We start from the raw sequence: 13,701 nt of genomic DNA, 5'->3' as shown, positions 1-13,701 counted from the left end.
GAAGATGCTCAAAGAAGTAAACTAAGGAACTCTTACTATGGAAGCTACTTTATCTTGAGTATTTACAAGAGCTATGCAGGATTTTTTTTGATGAAAGAAAATTGGACAAGGCCCAGTTAGATTTTTTTTTAATTTAAAATATTTTTTTTTGCTATCTTTATCACCAGAGGATAGGAATCCCAGGCAAAATGTGGCACATAAGTTTTGAGTTTCAGGAATTAGGGTGTGGTGCATGCAAAATGACCAAATTGCAGACCACAGATAAAACGAGCATGATGTAGAGCCAGAAGTCATGCTGAGCCAAGGCTGAGGGAAGCCAACATGGGTTTTATGAACAAATAGAGGTTTTTCCAAAAAAGGGGTGCAAGTCTGTAAATACAGCAGACTAGGATTTCTATTTCGAAGATGTACAGAGCATTCTGTACTCTTGCACCAGTCTTGGATATCAGATTACATACACAGAAGCAGATGATGTTTCAGTCCCAGATATACTCAAGTTTTTCTGCTGCTGTTTAGGGCCAAGCCAAAAGAACAATTCCATTAAAAAAAACTTAGGCCAAACTTTTTTTTCTTTTTTTTTCGCAAAAAAAACAAACAGGAAAGGAACCCCAGAAGCATATAAACACCCCTCAAAAGCTATGATTAAATTCAGGGACATGAACATCACATGCATTTCTTTCACTATGTCAGCACTCACAAATACCTGACATTAGCATTATACCTTATATGCAGAAAACAAAGTCATGAAAGTGTCATGAAGCCAGAAGTCAAGCTATATGCTCCCCTCCTCTCCTCTCCCTAGATGAATGCTTTATGGCAGAATGTTCAATTGTTTGATTGCACACTATTTTTCCCGCAGGCCCTTACTTCATTTACCATACAGGAAATGAGGAATCCATATTGTCCTTTTCTTTAAGTGGAAAATTCCAACCCAACCTGTTACAGCTTGGCAAAGTTTCAAGCAATTAACAACAAGATGCTTAAAAAAAGTAATCTAAGCAGCCATAAGAGATGGAGATATTATCTGCTGGTAGTAAAGGCTGAGTGCACTGCCAAATTTCAAATAGATCCAGGGTTCTCATCTATTTTCCACAATGGATTCTGATATAAGAAGAGATTAAAATCTTTGGAGTACTGGCAAATTCAATTTTTAATAGGTTTTAAGAACTCAACTACTTTACAATCTAACCTCCTAAAACTCTGAGGATATTTCTGAGTGATGCACCTAGAAATGAAGCTACAGTATGCCAATCTAAATGTCAAATTGTAGAGAAAGAAACTGCATTCTCCTGAAGTCTTTGCAGAGATTTCTCTATAGCTGGACATTTTTTTCTGAGGAGTCTGATTTCTGCCTATAAGCCCCACATCATCAAGAATCGCTATATTATAAGCAATTAGAATGTCATTACTAGAGAAGCAAGTACTGTTAGGGGGTCTGTTACTAATTGCATCTTCTAAATTATTTACAACTATACCCTTATCTAAAAAGAAATCAAAGTAAGTTGAAAACTGACAGTAGTCCACTGCCATACTCAAAGACCAGGCACTAAACTGATGCAATTTAATAATAGTTATTCCAATTTAAGATCATTTTCCAACAAGATGTCAGAGAAAATATGTATGGATTGAATTCTGTCATTCAGGGTGCATTTGTGTGTCTGAGATTAAAAGAAGGAAAATAGTATTTCCCATTTATATCACGCACTTTTATAAACTTGCAACATGAATGATTTAGTCATTAGAAAGATAACAGAGTGTCCATTGGCCAAAAATATGCAAACCAACAGTACATATAAGCAGGTTTCTATATTTACTTTAACTATTACTTATTTTGTAAGATCTTTAAAAACTCATGCTACAAATCTGAAAGATCACACACAGACACTTTACTAATGAAACTTGTGAAATCTATAAAGTTCAATAGAGGTAAAAATGACAGAGAAAGAAATTCGTGGCAGTGGAAACCTTAAGACATAAATTGACAATTATTTATGTTCCCTAATCTGTATGAATAAGCAGACATGTGCAGCACTGAATGCACAATGAGTGGTGGTAATAAATTCAATAGCCAACTGGAGTAAAATGGGACAAAACAGTAATTCAGAACTGTTCCCGTTTTTACAGGGGTTAGTTTATATTTTCTGAGCTTTATGAACTCATTTCTTGGCTTATTCTACAAGAAAGAGCAGAGGTTATTAAACTGTAACACTCATTTACTAATGTAGTGCAAGAAAAACATTAATATGCAACTGAAACTATTTAAAGAAGTGCATACGTAGTTCATTAACACTTCTATTGATACTATATTACAAAGAAATGAGAAATAGGTTACCTTTTTTAGATTTACACTATCATAACAAAAATCACTGTACTCAGTTGAATTTTATTTCCCATAGAGATATATCGCTTGAAAGACTATCATTCTCCAATAATATTTTCCCAGAATCTTTGGAATTTAAAAAAAATCTTTCAAAATAAACAAAACAAAACCCCTAACAAACTAACCAGCCAAAACCTCCCCACTAAAGTGGTGCCAGGACATTCATTATAATTAATGCTATTTAATTAACATATAATTATCAATAATTAATAATAACATGTAAGCAACAATAATTTTTAAAACAACCACAAACATCAAATATTTAAATTAAATGCTTATACTAATAAAGGATTAGCTTACTAGCAGCTATTTTCCCTGAAAGGCTAACTTACTACTTGATAATTAAGTGGAATGTGACTGTAATAGAAATCCTTTTTAAAAAAACAGAAAAAACAGACACAAGATTTTCTAATACATATCACACATTGCTAAAAAAGCCACATTAGGTACCATTTACAAGAATGTATGCTAGATAGTTCTAGATTAACCTCTCATCTGCTGATTTCATATTTGTTCTGGTCAGAGGCATGTTGTCATACCAAGCAAAGGCTATGTCCAGGCAGGCAGTATGCTAGACTTTCTGATGACAAGTACAATGGAACTATGGATGTAACAACACTGTGCCTCCATGGGTATAATGTACCTATACTTTAAGATTAAGAAGACATGCCCCTCCAGTGGTCCTCCTTTTAGGACCCCAAGAGATATTGCTGAAAAGAGAGCTGAAAAATTATCTTTATGAAGGATGAAATGCAGGGTAAATCTGCCCTGCATCATCCTTGTGTACGTTAATTATCTATCCCTCAAATTTCTGGGTGGCATAAAATGTAATATAGAAAATATAAAATTTGGCAAGGACAAGACCAGATGTCAAAACAGAAAGGCAGATGGAGATGCCCCTTGGAAAGAAAAATCTCTGATATATACATTCAGTCAGGATTGAAATTTCATTTTTCCATCATTTCTTTGAATTGGGAATATAAGCAAGTTGCCTAAAAAAATGATGGAGGGGTCTGAGATCCTATATGCCTCAATACCACAAGGAGTTTATGTCGTTGATAATGCAACTGTGCAGCTTTCTTTTGCAAATCAGGACTGCAGATGTGCTTACCATAAATGCACTTCTCCAGATATATAACTTCCTTCTTTTTTTCCCTTAGGTACCAGTGCATAAAATAACACCATAAATCTGGAAGCACAGTTTGATGTTATACTATACTGATGTTTAAGATATACTGCAAAAGATTAACAGTTATGGTTATAAGGATGCAGTGCATCTACATCTCAGAGCTGAAGCATGTAAAGCTAATGAGAATCAAGTTCTGCACAGACTAAGCATATTCTGTTTTTTTTCTTTCTCTTACATAACAATCTCCTTGAAGATTTCAAGGAATGCATTGTATTTTAAGAGGGCTTTTGATAGATGGGAGTCAATCCACATTTACTTTGTTTGAAGAGACTCTAATAGGCTTCAATTAGCCAAAGCAAAGCCTTTGATCTGATTTAATTAGACCACTAAGCTACTTTTGAAGGAAAATACCTAAAGTAGAAAACAGATATAAATGCAAAATAAAATCAGTGGCAGAATGGAACAACAGGGACTTCTCACAGCTGTTTCCTGTTGTACAAAGGCTTCCAGTAAAACAAGTATACTGACAAAAAAAGAGGCATTGAGCTGACAAGAGATAGATAATTTCATTTCATGCCAATAGAGGTTTCTTTACAACACTATTAATAGAACCACTTTCCATTAGAAATCAAGGCTAATTGGGATCTCTGTAGTCTAATTTCAGTATTGGACCATATTTTTGGTCTCCAAATGTCATGATTATACTTATTTGCAGATAAAACCCTGCTTGTTTAAAATACAAATGCCTTTCAGGCTTAGATTCAGCTTTTTCAGAATACTGCCTAAGAAAACTCATGCATTTCACATGAAATTATAGATCAATAGTCCAATGAGATAAAACTAAGAGAATCTGGGGGAAAAAACCTCTGGTCTCAAACACTGCACTCATTACCCTCTCCAGCAATCCACTGTTGTAACTTTCATATCCAGCTTGAATCCCTCAAACAAAGTGAAAAAACAAGACACTGCAATCAGCCTGGAGACTTAGACTTACAACATAGAATCACAGACTTATTTAGTTTGGAAAAGACCTCCAAGATCTGATGATCCAGGGCCAACCTTTGACTGAACACTACCATGGCAACTAAACCATAGCACCAAACGCCATATCCAGTTGTTTCCTGAACACTTCCAGGGATGGCAGCTCTACCACCTCCCTGAATAGTCCATTCAATGCTTGACAACCTTTCAGTGAAGAAATTCTTCCTGATGTCCAACCTGAACCTCCCCAGCACAGCTTGAGCCCATTTCCTCTTGTCCTATTGCTACTTGCCTTAGAGAAGAGGCTGACCTCCACCTGGCTGTAATTTCCTTTAAGGTAGTTGTAGAGGGTGATAAGGTCTCTCCTGAGCCTCCTTTCCTCCAGGCTAAACAACCCCAGCTCCTTCAGGCTTTCCTCATGGGACTTACTCTCTAGACCCTTTACCGGCTCCTCTGTCCTTCTCAGGACATGCTCCAGCACCTCAATGTCTTTCCTGAAGTGAGGGGTCCAGAACAGGACACAGTAGTTGAGGTGCAGCCTCACCAGTGCTGACACTTTCCTGGTCCTGCTGGCCACACTACTTTTGACACAAGCCAGGATGCCATCGGCCTTGCCCACCTGGACACACTGCCGACATATGTTCAGCTGCCTATCAACCAGCACCCCTAGGTCCTTTTCTGCTGGGCCACTTTCCAGCCACCTCTGACACAACCTGTAGAGCTGCCTGGGCTTGTGACCGATGTCCAGGACCCGACACTTCACCTTATTAAACCTCATTCTGTTGGCCTCAACTCATTGATCCAGCCTGTCCAGATCTCTCTGCTGAGCCTTCCCTTCCTGCCCTCCAGCAGACCAATACTCCCACTCAACTTATTGTCCTCTGCAAACTTACTGAAGGTGCACTTGATTCCCATGTTCAGATCATCAATAAAGACAGTAAACAGCACTGGCTCTTGTATTGAACCCTGGGGAACACCACTAGTGACTGGCTGCCAACTGGATGTAGCACTTAGCTACTTAGCTTTGGCCAGCAGATAGAAACTACCACAGTCTGAGACAGAGGTGGAAGGGTAAAGTATCAGGATGAAGGCAGAGAGGGGGAGAGAAGGAAGCACAGCATTTTATTCCCATGACTACTGGAGCAGACTCCATCCTTATTTCCATGGAACATGTAATAAAATACAGATATGAAGGAAGAAGCATCCAACCAAGCTAGTTTTAAAAGAAAACAAAGATTTGTGATGTACACTTAGCAAGAAATTACCAGTAAAGCTTTATTAGATGCACAGGAAGCACCCTGATGACTGAAGTTTCTACAAGTGCATACACAAGTACCATACCATGTAAGTTATGATGGGGGATATGTACGCCACAGCTTAATCATCTTTTGATCTTGGGAATTAAGTCTTGCACAGCATGAAGAGTAAACTATACCAGCAAAAGTGTTTCTTGGAGTTCAAAAGAATATTTTAAAATAATCCAATAAGAAAGCCTTTAATGAGAGCAAGAGGTAAATGGCATAGGAGCCTTAATAATATTAACAGGATCATAGAAACAGCCACATCCACCCAAAAGTGGATATAAAGTGATAGTTATTTTATGATGATCAACTCAGAGTCTCTCTACATGCTAAGCCTTTGTACTTATGATATAAACCTCTGCACCAGATATAAAATCTGGCTCCCCTTTTCTAGTCTGTACCTGGCTGCCAATTGCATATTATTTGTTTTCTGTCCATGTCGAATGCAGCAGATGAGCAAGAAGAAATCTAAACTTTAATTTAACTTTAATCATTAACTGCATTCACTCCTGCAATGTTAGTTTCTTTTGTAACTTGCCTTTCTCATAAAAAAACGTTTGTAAGGTTTTGCATTAAATACATTTGAAACTACGCATTCAGATGTTAGTTAGCAAGGGCGAATGAAGCGCAATCAAGACATTTGTCTTTATGACACTGTCTTGCCAATCTAAACCTGAACAATGGCACCCCAACATCTTTCTTGTTCCTGTTTGGTATTAAAATAAAGCCCCATGGTCCACCTCACACCACTTAACTGTCAGGAGGATGAATTACTGTAGCAGGTGGGCTAGTGTGGTTTTAAAAGCAATGTAATACAATCAACTGTACAATATCAGATTTCAAGGAATGCAAAAGACATCTAGAGCAGAGACTGATCCTTAAGCAATCCTAATATTGGCATTAAAGTGTTCAAGATCCCATAGGGACCATTTTATCTTTTGACCTCAGGCTTTAATTGAAACTTTAAACAAAATATATTACCTATTTAATGCAGCTGAGCTGGACTGTGGCCTTTGTAGTGCAAATTGCCATGCCAAGCAAATTAATCTGTGTAACCTTAGCATGTACTTTTTAATTTACATCAAAGAAATACAACATAGAGAAAATAAATACCAAGCCAACCCTAAAAAGCCTGTTAAATAATTGTTTTGATTCTAGTTTTAGTTTCAATTTTTAGCTGTTTTGGGTTCATTTAAGAAAAAAAATGGAACAGTTTTATTTCTTGGTACAAAGCCCAAGAAACATATGGTTTCCTTAGCTGAGTTGTTGCACACCTGGCAAAATAAATCATGGAAACAGGAGACCAAAATCTTCCCTGCAACTTTACACATGCACAAACTTAGAAAATGTGATGCTGGTATTCCAGCCCTGCCTTTTGTACCATGAATAAAAAGCCAAGTCAAATGGATGGTCCCTTTCTTGAGCACCAATACTTCTTCATCCCTTTAAGAGGCAAGTTACTGAGAGTTTTAAAGGATGAGAGTCTGTCAGGCAGACTGACATACCAGAAAGAAGAATGAGTCACTGGGCCTGTCAGAGCAAAAGGCCAATAGAAGCAAGCATAGGAAAAGAAGTGTAACACAAACATGGAAAGCAGGTGGTGTAAAGGCTTAGCACTGCTGGAGTGTTAATGCTACTGCACTCAGAGTGCTGGAGTTCAAACCTAATTCAGTTTAAACAGTTCGTGTCCTGTTTATTTTTTTTTCAAGTAGGTCATGTACATCATAAAGGAGGAAAAAAGCCCCCAAGAATCTCCAATTGTGTAACTGAATAATTATTTAAAATAAGAGGAACCACTGTTTTCTTATGTCACATGCCAGTATGTGTCAATATGTGTGGCACTCAGTCAAGCAGAGCGATTGCCAGATTCAGAATATGTTAACCACAATAGCAACCACAGCAGATAATCCTCAAACTGTAACTATTCTTGGATTTCATGACAAGCTGTGAAGACTTTTTCCATACACAGGGAGATGAGGAAGGACTCCTTCTTCCTACTACTTCCCAGGCAGATGGAGAGCACTTCCCAGTTTCTCCCCCTTCCTTCCCAGCAACAAGCACACGGTGAGTGGGCACAGCTCAGTCAGGTTTGTGTAATGGCAAGCACAAAAGACAGGACTGGCCTATTTCAGTTCCTCTAGTCTCCCGTTTAAAGGCAAGAAGTAGGCAGACAAGTTTATGTAATGCTGTTTGTCAAAGAAAGTGTTATAGCGCATGTGTTTATAATTTTGTCTTGAACATCAAAACAGAAATAAACAATCTAGTCAGCCTGCTGATACTCAGCGAAACAGTATGAGCTGCAGAGCGGATGCACTCCTGATAATGGATGCAGTTGTCACACCTAATGCAAAGAGACGACTGAATAGGTATTTAGGATTTATCTCACCCAACTTGAGCTACTAAGCACAAGCTAGTCATCTCAGCTCCTATTAGGGGAGAAGTATGCTTGCAGGGGATTATCTGTATAATCTAAAATAGATGTCTAAATCAGATGGACTTAATTACTCCCCTGAGGTATGGTTTTCTTTCCACACCTTAAAGAAGCTTAGCTACCTAGCTCTGTCCCAGTGTCTAACCTTTACAGTATTACAGGTAGGAGAGACCAACTGCAGTCATGCAGGCTCAGGCAGACACATCCAGGACAGCTTTGAACAAATCAGTCTGAGTCCTGCAGTTGATACAGCTGCACTGCACTGAATTCAAGTCACTAGTCAACTCTTTATGTAGCCTCTGGGATTGCCTTTGCAGCACAGCCTACAAGTAACATCTCAGCCACCAGTGTGAAGCAAGTTCTGGCTTCCCTGCAAGAGCTGCCATTATAACAGCAACCAAAATACAAATATACACTATGTTAATGATAAGTTCTACTTCACAGAGCTCCATAAGGAGCTATGGTATCCTCAGCTGACCATAACTTGTCATGCCACTAGGACATCTGTGAAGTGCTGGCAACTGTCTAAAGGAAGCAGAAACCAGAGTATGGGCTAAGGAGTGGAGGGAGGAAGCATAGCAGCAGCCAAGCCCAGGAAAAGGACTGAGCTAGTCTTTGTGTTCACTATGGTTTTGTGAGTTAATAAATGCAAATCCCAGGAACAGAGTGAACTTGGACGTCACATACTGTGCTTACAAAGGAGGTTGAGAAAGGCCTCCTGAAACTAAGAAAGTAACCAATGGGCAAAAAAGTAAAAAACTAAAGAAACTTATAGGTCATAGTGGTTCTAAAGGGAGCATCTATTCATCCGAAAAGAAAAAATAGTGCCACAAGCCTGCTTTGTAATGGAACAACCATCATGCTAGAAACGCATTGGTTTATTTTTCCCAAATTTTGTACTTCTGAGATGCACTTTTATCAGAATTATGAAATATACATCTGCACTAAAGAGGGCAGTCAAACTTCAGAGGATTTGCTGCAGCACTGCAGTATTTCAGCAGTCAGTATCAGCAAATGCTGATAAATAAAGTTGATAATATAACAGTTCCACTAAGACTCTCAATGAACAAAAGTACATACAATACTCAACTTGTGTGCTTTATGGATTTTAGCCATTTGCATCAATCTGATAAAGTTCAGCATCTAGGGAGCAGTAACTCACTATTGAATTGTATGTACTGCTAAGGAAATGTTTATACTGTTGTTGACATTAGATCCTCTGCTATTGTGACAAGAGAAGTACTTAATTTAGCATTTATATTTACATTATTCAAACATCTGGCATCGGCTATAACTATAATTTTTTTTTTCCTGTGCCCTAGTACTTGTAAGGTGCTAATAAAAGATGCCTTTCCTGAATATAGAGAAGAGTGAGTGGTGCCTCTTTTCAACAACTGTGTCAAACCAATTGGTATCAACCAGTATACTCCATTGCATGTTAGGCATTGGAGGGGAGCAGGGGGAGTGGGGAGGGAAGGAAACCACACAAAACTCCACATGCTTCCTGTAGATCCTAATAATTTCCACATATAATTTTAATTACTCTGCTTTGAACTACTTTAAAGTAAAGGTTCTTACATCCTTTTCTGTCCCAGACAGGAGCTCACAGAGTACTGGGCCACACACTGAGGTTGCTTAGCAGAAACACATGCCTTTTCAGAGAGAATTTCACTTAAAAAACATCTCTGGAACAATAGAGAACCTGCCCTCTTGGTTACAGATCTGAGTATTATAAATAATAATTCGTATTATCTTCTTCCTTTTATCTGTTTAATGTATCCTGTATAAAGATGTGGTGAAGAATATGAGGAGCTGAAGTTAAACTAAAAACCTACAGCTAAATTAATGCTTCTTGCATTAATTCAAGGCATTCTTTTGAAATTTTGAAGGACAGATAGCTGGTCCTGAAAGAAGAATTCTCTCATTGTAGATGTCTCATCAAGAGTACATTAGCTGGGAAATATGTCTTTTGGCACAGCCATCAAAAAAAAAAGCTACTATTTCCATGGGCCTGTTTGGACACTTTGTTGGTTTACAAGGCAATTCAACATACAATACCCACACTAAATTTTATGTTATAATCAATTTCACTCTATTTTCTATGACGTTTCAAAGATGACTATATGGGAGAGGCGTAAAAAAAAAAAAAAGAAGTGTGAATTGCACATGCAGTCTCCAAGATAGAGAATGACAGATTCTGGAGGCAGAGAAAAACACTAATCCATGCATTCTAAACGTAAAAGTGCTGCATTGACACTCTTAAAGATATCTAGTATCTAATAGTCTCATCATTTATTGTGCCTTATCCAGCATTGCAGTTGCTGGCATTTAAGCTCTGAACCTAGTTTGGCTTGTATCTAACTGTAGGCAATTATTTTTGGGTTTTATTAGCTAATTCATTTGAGCACCAGTTGCCTGGCTAAGCTCTTTTGTTTCACCCTGCCTGACTCCTCAAATATAGTTCTGAAGCACTAACAATGCACATACCCATCATGTTATACAAGCTCTGTGGTGCAAACTGCCTTGGCATTTTCTGTATTGCTTCTTTGTAAACTGTAAGGGCATCCTGAAAAGAGACACACAAGTGGGATAAATCATTAGCAAAGCACCAATTTCAAAAGCACTCTTTCACACATAAAGTAAAACCAAACTTCCCCAAAAGAAACATGCAGAGAAAGAGAAAACACATCAGCATCAAAAATATAACAAAAACTTCAAATCTCTCCTCTTAAAAAGTTCTACTAAATTTAGTGAAGCTTATTGATCAAGTTAGTTCCAGTACTGCAATGCTTTTCCCAGGCAGAACTAAAAAGAACACTTTTTTATACCGTTAATGACCGATGAATTTATAAACATATACAAAATTCTAGAGGCTGTCAAAGAACATGGAGTAATAGGAAACTGTAGACAAAAGACTTGTCTACTGCCAAGTAATAACAAAACATAATCCTCACAACTGAAGGAACAATGAGATGCACTATAAAATCAAGAATACCAAAATTGCAATCCCTTTGCAAATGTGCTGTGCCTTAAATTACTTGATCGTGCATTTATTCATTCAGTACTTTGAATGCTTACTGCTTAGTCTGTTAGCACTGCATCAACAGTTACAGCTTGTGAATGCTTGAAAAGAATCTAAATATACGATCAAATCAAGAGTGCAATGACCAGCAGGCACAAAACCGATGTTTTATATTCTTTAAATCCCTTGCACCTTCCAGGCATTGAACTCCAACCCTACACTCTATCAGCTGTGGAGACAACATGCTGCTGCTCTCTTTTCTCTATGCATGCATTAGCTGTCTGTGTTTGAACCAACTAGTAACTGCCACCTGACAGCTGGATGCAGCAGACAGATGACAGAGAATCTGTGGAGCTTGTGCATGCCTAATTTTAAACAGCTGAGGTAGCTGTCATGGTCAGGAAGAGTTATATGGCTCAAAACCACCCACAACCTCCACCTGGCAATGCAAAGAGAGAATGACTCTTTCAAATACTGCCAAAGGTTAAAACTCAAGTGAACGTCCAGGTTTAGTAAGTTCATCATGGAAAATGGAGAAGAATCACAACAGTCACATTTACACATGTTAATGAGATGGGATGGGTTGTGTGCAGTGTATGGTTACATTAAAAATATCCAACTCACTTTTGCACTTAGGTCAATTTATCTGAAAATAGCACAAAGTGGGATGTTTTTAATCACTGAAGTTTTAAATTGTTTCAACTGGGTCTTATTTTTGGAGATTCAAAAGCAAACATAATTGCATTTTTCCAACAAAAGATGGACTTACTCTGTTTTAAATTATAAAGCCAGTATACTTTAGGTTGGCTGGTATGTAATCAGGCTATATTCTTTGCATACCAGCTATGGGTACAAAGCCAAAAAGAATGAATTAACACATATCAGATGTGACCACTGCTAATGTTCACGCTGACATGACAACATCACACTTCTAATTAGCGTCATCACACCTGTCCCTGTAAAGAATAAATATTCTCTGCAGAGAATGTTAATCTTGATTTGGTGAAATTTGTGCCTGTGATGTATTTTGAAAGTCTGGATGGAAACAGTAGGTATTATTTATGTACGAAGGTTTTATCATGCTATAGATAAATCCAGAGTCTTACCTCATAGTGTCCTTGTTCATGAAAAAGTTTTCCTAAGTTATAAAGACAGCTTGTAACAGAGCTTTTATGAGCATGAGGATCTTTCAGATTTTCATCAGGGATCTCTGAACACTTCACAAAAGTCCTCCTGGCTTCCTCTGTCTTCCCTTGGTTCATCAGGATGATACCAGTATTTAAATAGGCAGCTGAGAAAGGAGAATAAATATTATCTTTAAATAGATTATGCTTAACTACTGTTTTAATTCTAAGCAGTATCTGAAAGATATCTCACAGATATCTAATCTGGTTTTTGTATAATAAAGATCACTCATTAGCATTAAGACGAACATATAAATGGTAGAAGTTCAGAGACAAGGAAAGAAGAAAATAGCTATAAAGACTGAGTAAGGAGGGAAGGAAACACTGGTTAGGCAGGGTACTCCACTTCATTACTCTTACTAGGACTGCATCAAGCATATATTACCATTGTTTGAAAAGTTTCAAAAAATACACATGTTTATACATAAATACATGTATATGTATATAGATACAAACATAGAAGATTTAATACTGAAGGTACAAAAGTCTCAACAATCTTAAAAAACACCCATTTAATTTTGGACCCGATTACTGGCAAGATCCCATGGATTATTCTCCAGTTCCCCCAGGCAAGAAAGGAAAAATTAAATGACTTCAAAATACTTGTATTATTCACTCAAACCACATACCATAAAAATCAAGAGACTAGTTGTAAGAAACAGAAAACAGGAGCCTGAAAATTTGGGCAGTAGGATCTGTGGCTCAACACCCCAGAACAGAAACATTTTAGCTTCTAGTAGTACTACTGAGTCTTAACTCATTATCTGCATCTTCCTCGCACCAGGTTAAACGCAGTTGTTTACCACTTAACACTTGCTTTCAAGTGCACAACTGCACCTTCTGCTTTCTGAATTAAAAATTTTGGGGAAAAAAAAGTCAGTCTTATTAAAGAGTAGGGAACACTTTCTATAAAAGTTATAGCCAATATTATACAAGCTTGTATATTTGAAATACTCACAAGCTAGTGTGGGTCTGCTACCAATTGCCAGTTTGTAGTAATGCAATGCCTCTGAAAATCTGCTGTTCTCCTGAAGTAGTAATCCTCTGCATGAGGGGAAAAAAAAGAGAGGGAGGTTACTACAAAGAGTAACTTGAAAACAAATACTGAAAGCAAAGCAAAGGTAGCAAAAAAAAAATTATGCTGACTGGTATTTGTGAGATATAACCACTCTCTTACCAATGGTTCGGTGTGAAAATTATTTTATGTGAAAACAGGATTAATTCATAGATACCAGGTGCATCCATATGGTTTTAACAAAAGAAAATATTAAAC

General features: G+C 37.5%; 1 protein-coding gene across 1 annotated transcript in view; it reads right to left on the bottom strand.

The window, feature by feature from the left end:
- LOC103812144 (transmembrane and TPR repeat-containing protein 2) overlaps window positions 1–13,472 on the bottom strand; it is a gene marked incomplete at its 5' end in the record, with an annotated part of 66,545 nt that extends 53,073 nt beyond the window's left edge. The window contains 3 exons of the mRNA XM_009085154.1: window positions 10,710–10,788; window positions 12,351–12,535; window positions 13,387–13,472. Coding sequence (XP_009083402.1) covers window positions 10,710–10,788; window positions 12,351–12,535; window positions 13,387–13,472 — 350 coding nt within the window. The remainder of the gene's footprint in view (window positions 1–10,709; window positions 10,789–12,350; window positions 12,536–13,386) is intronic.
- Window positions 13,473–13,701: the final 229 nt, after the last annotated feature.

Source organism: Acanthisitta chloris, unplaced genomic scaffold (genome assembly GCF_000695815.1).
Source record: "Acanthisitta chloris isolate BGI_N310 unplaced genomic scaffold, ASM69581v1 scaffold1542, whole genome shotgun sequence".
NCBI lineage: Eukaryota > Metazoa > Chordata > Aves > Passeriformes > Acanthisittidae > Acanthisitta > Acanthisitta chloris.
Note: the sequence above shows the minus strand (reverse complement) of the source record. Positions and strands in the feature narration are given on the sequence as shown.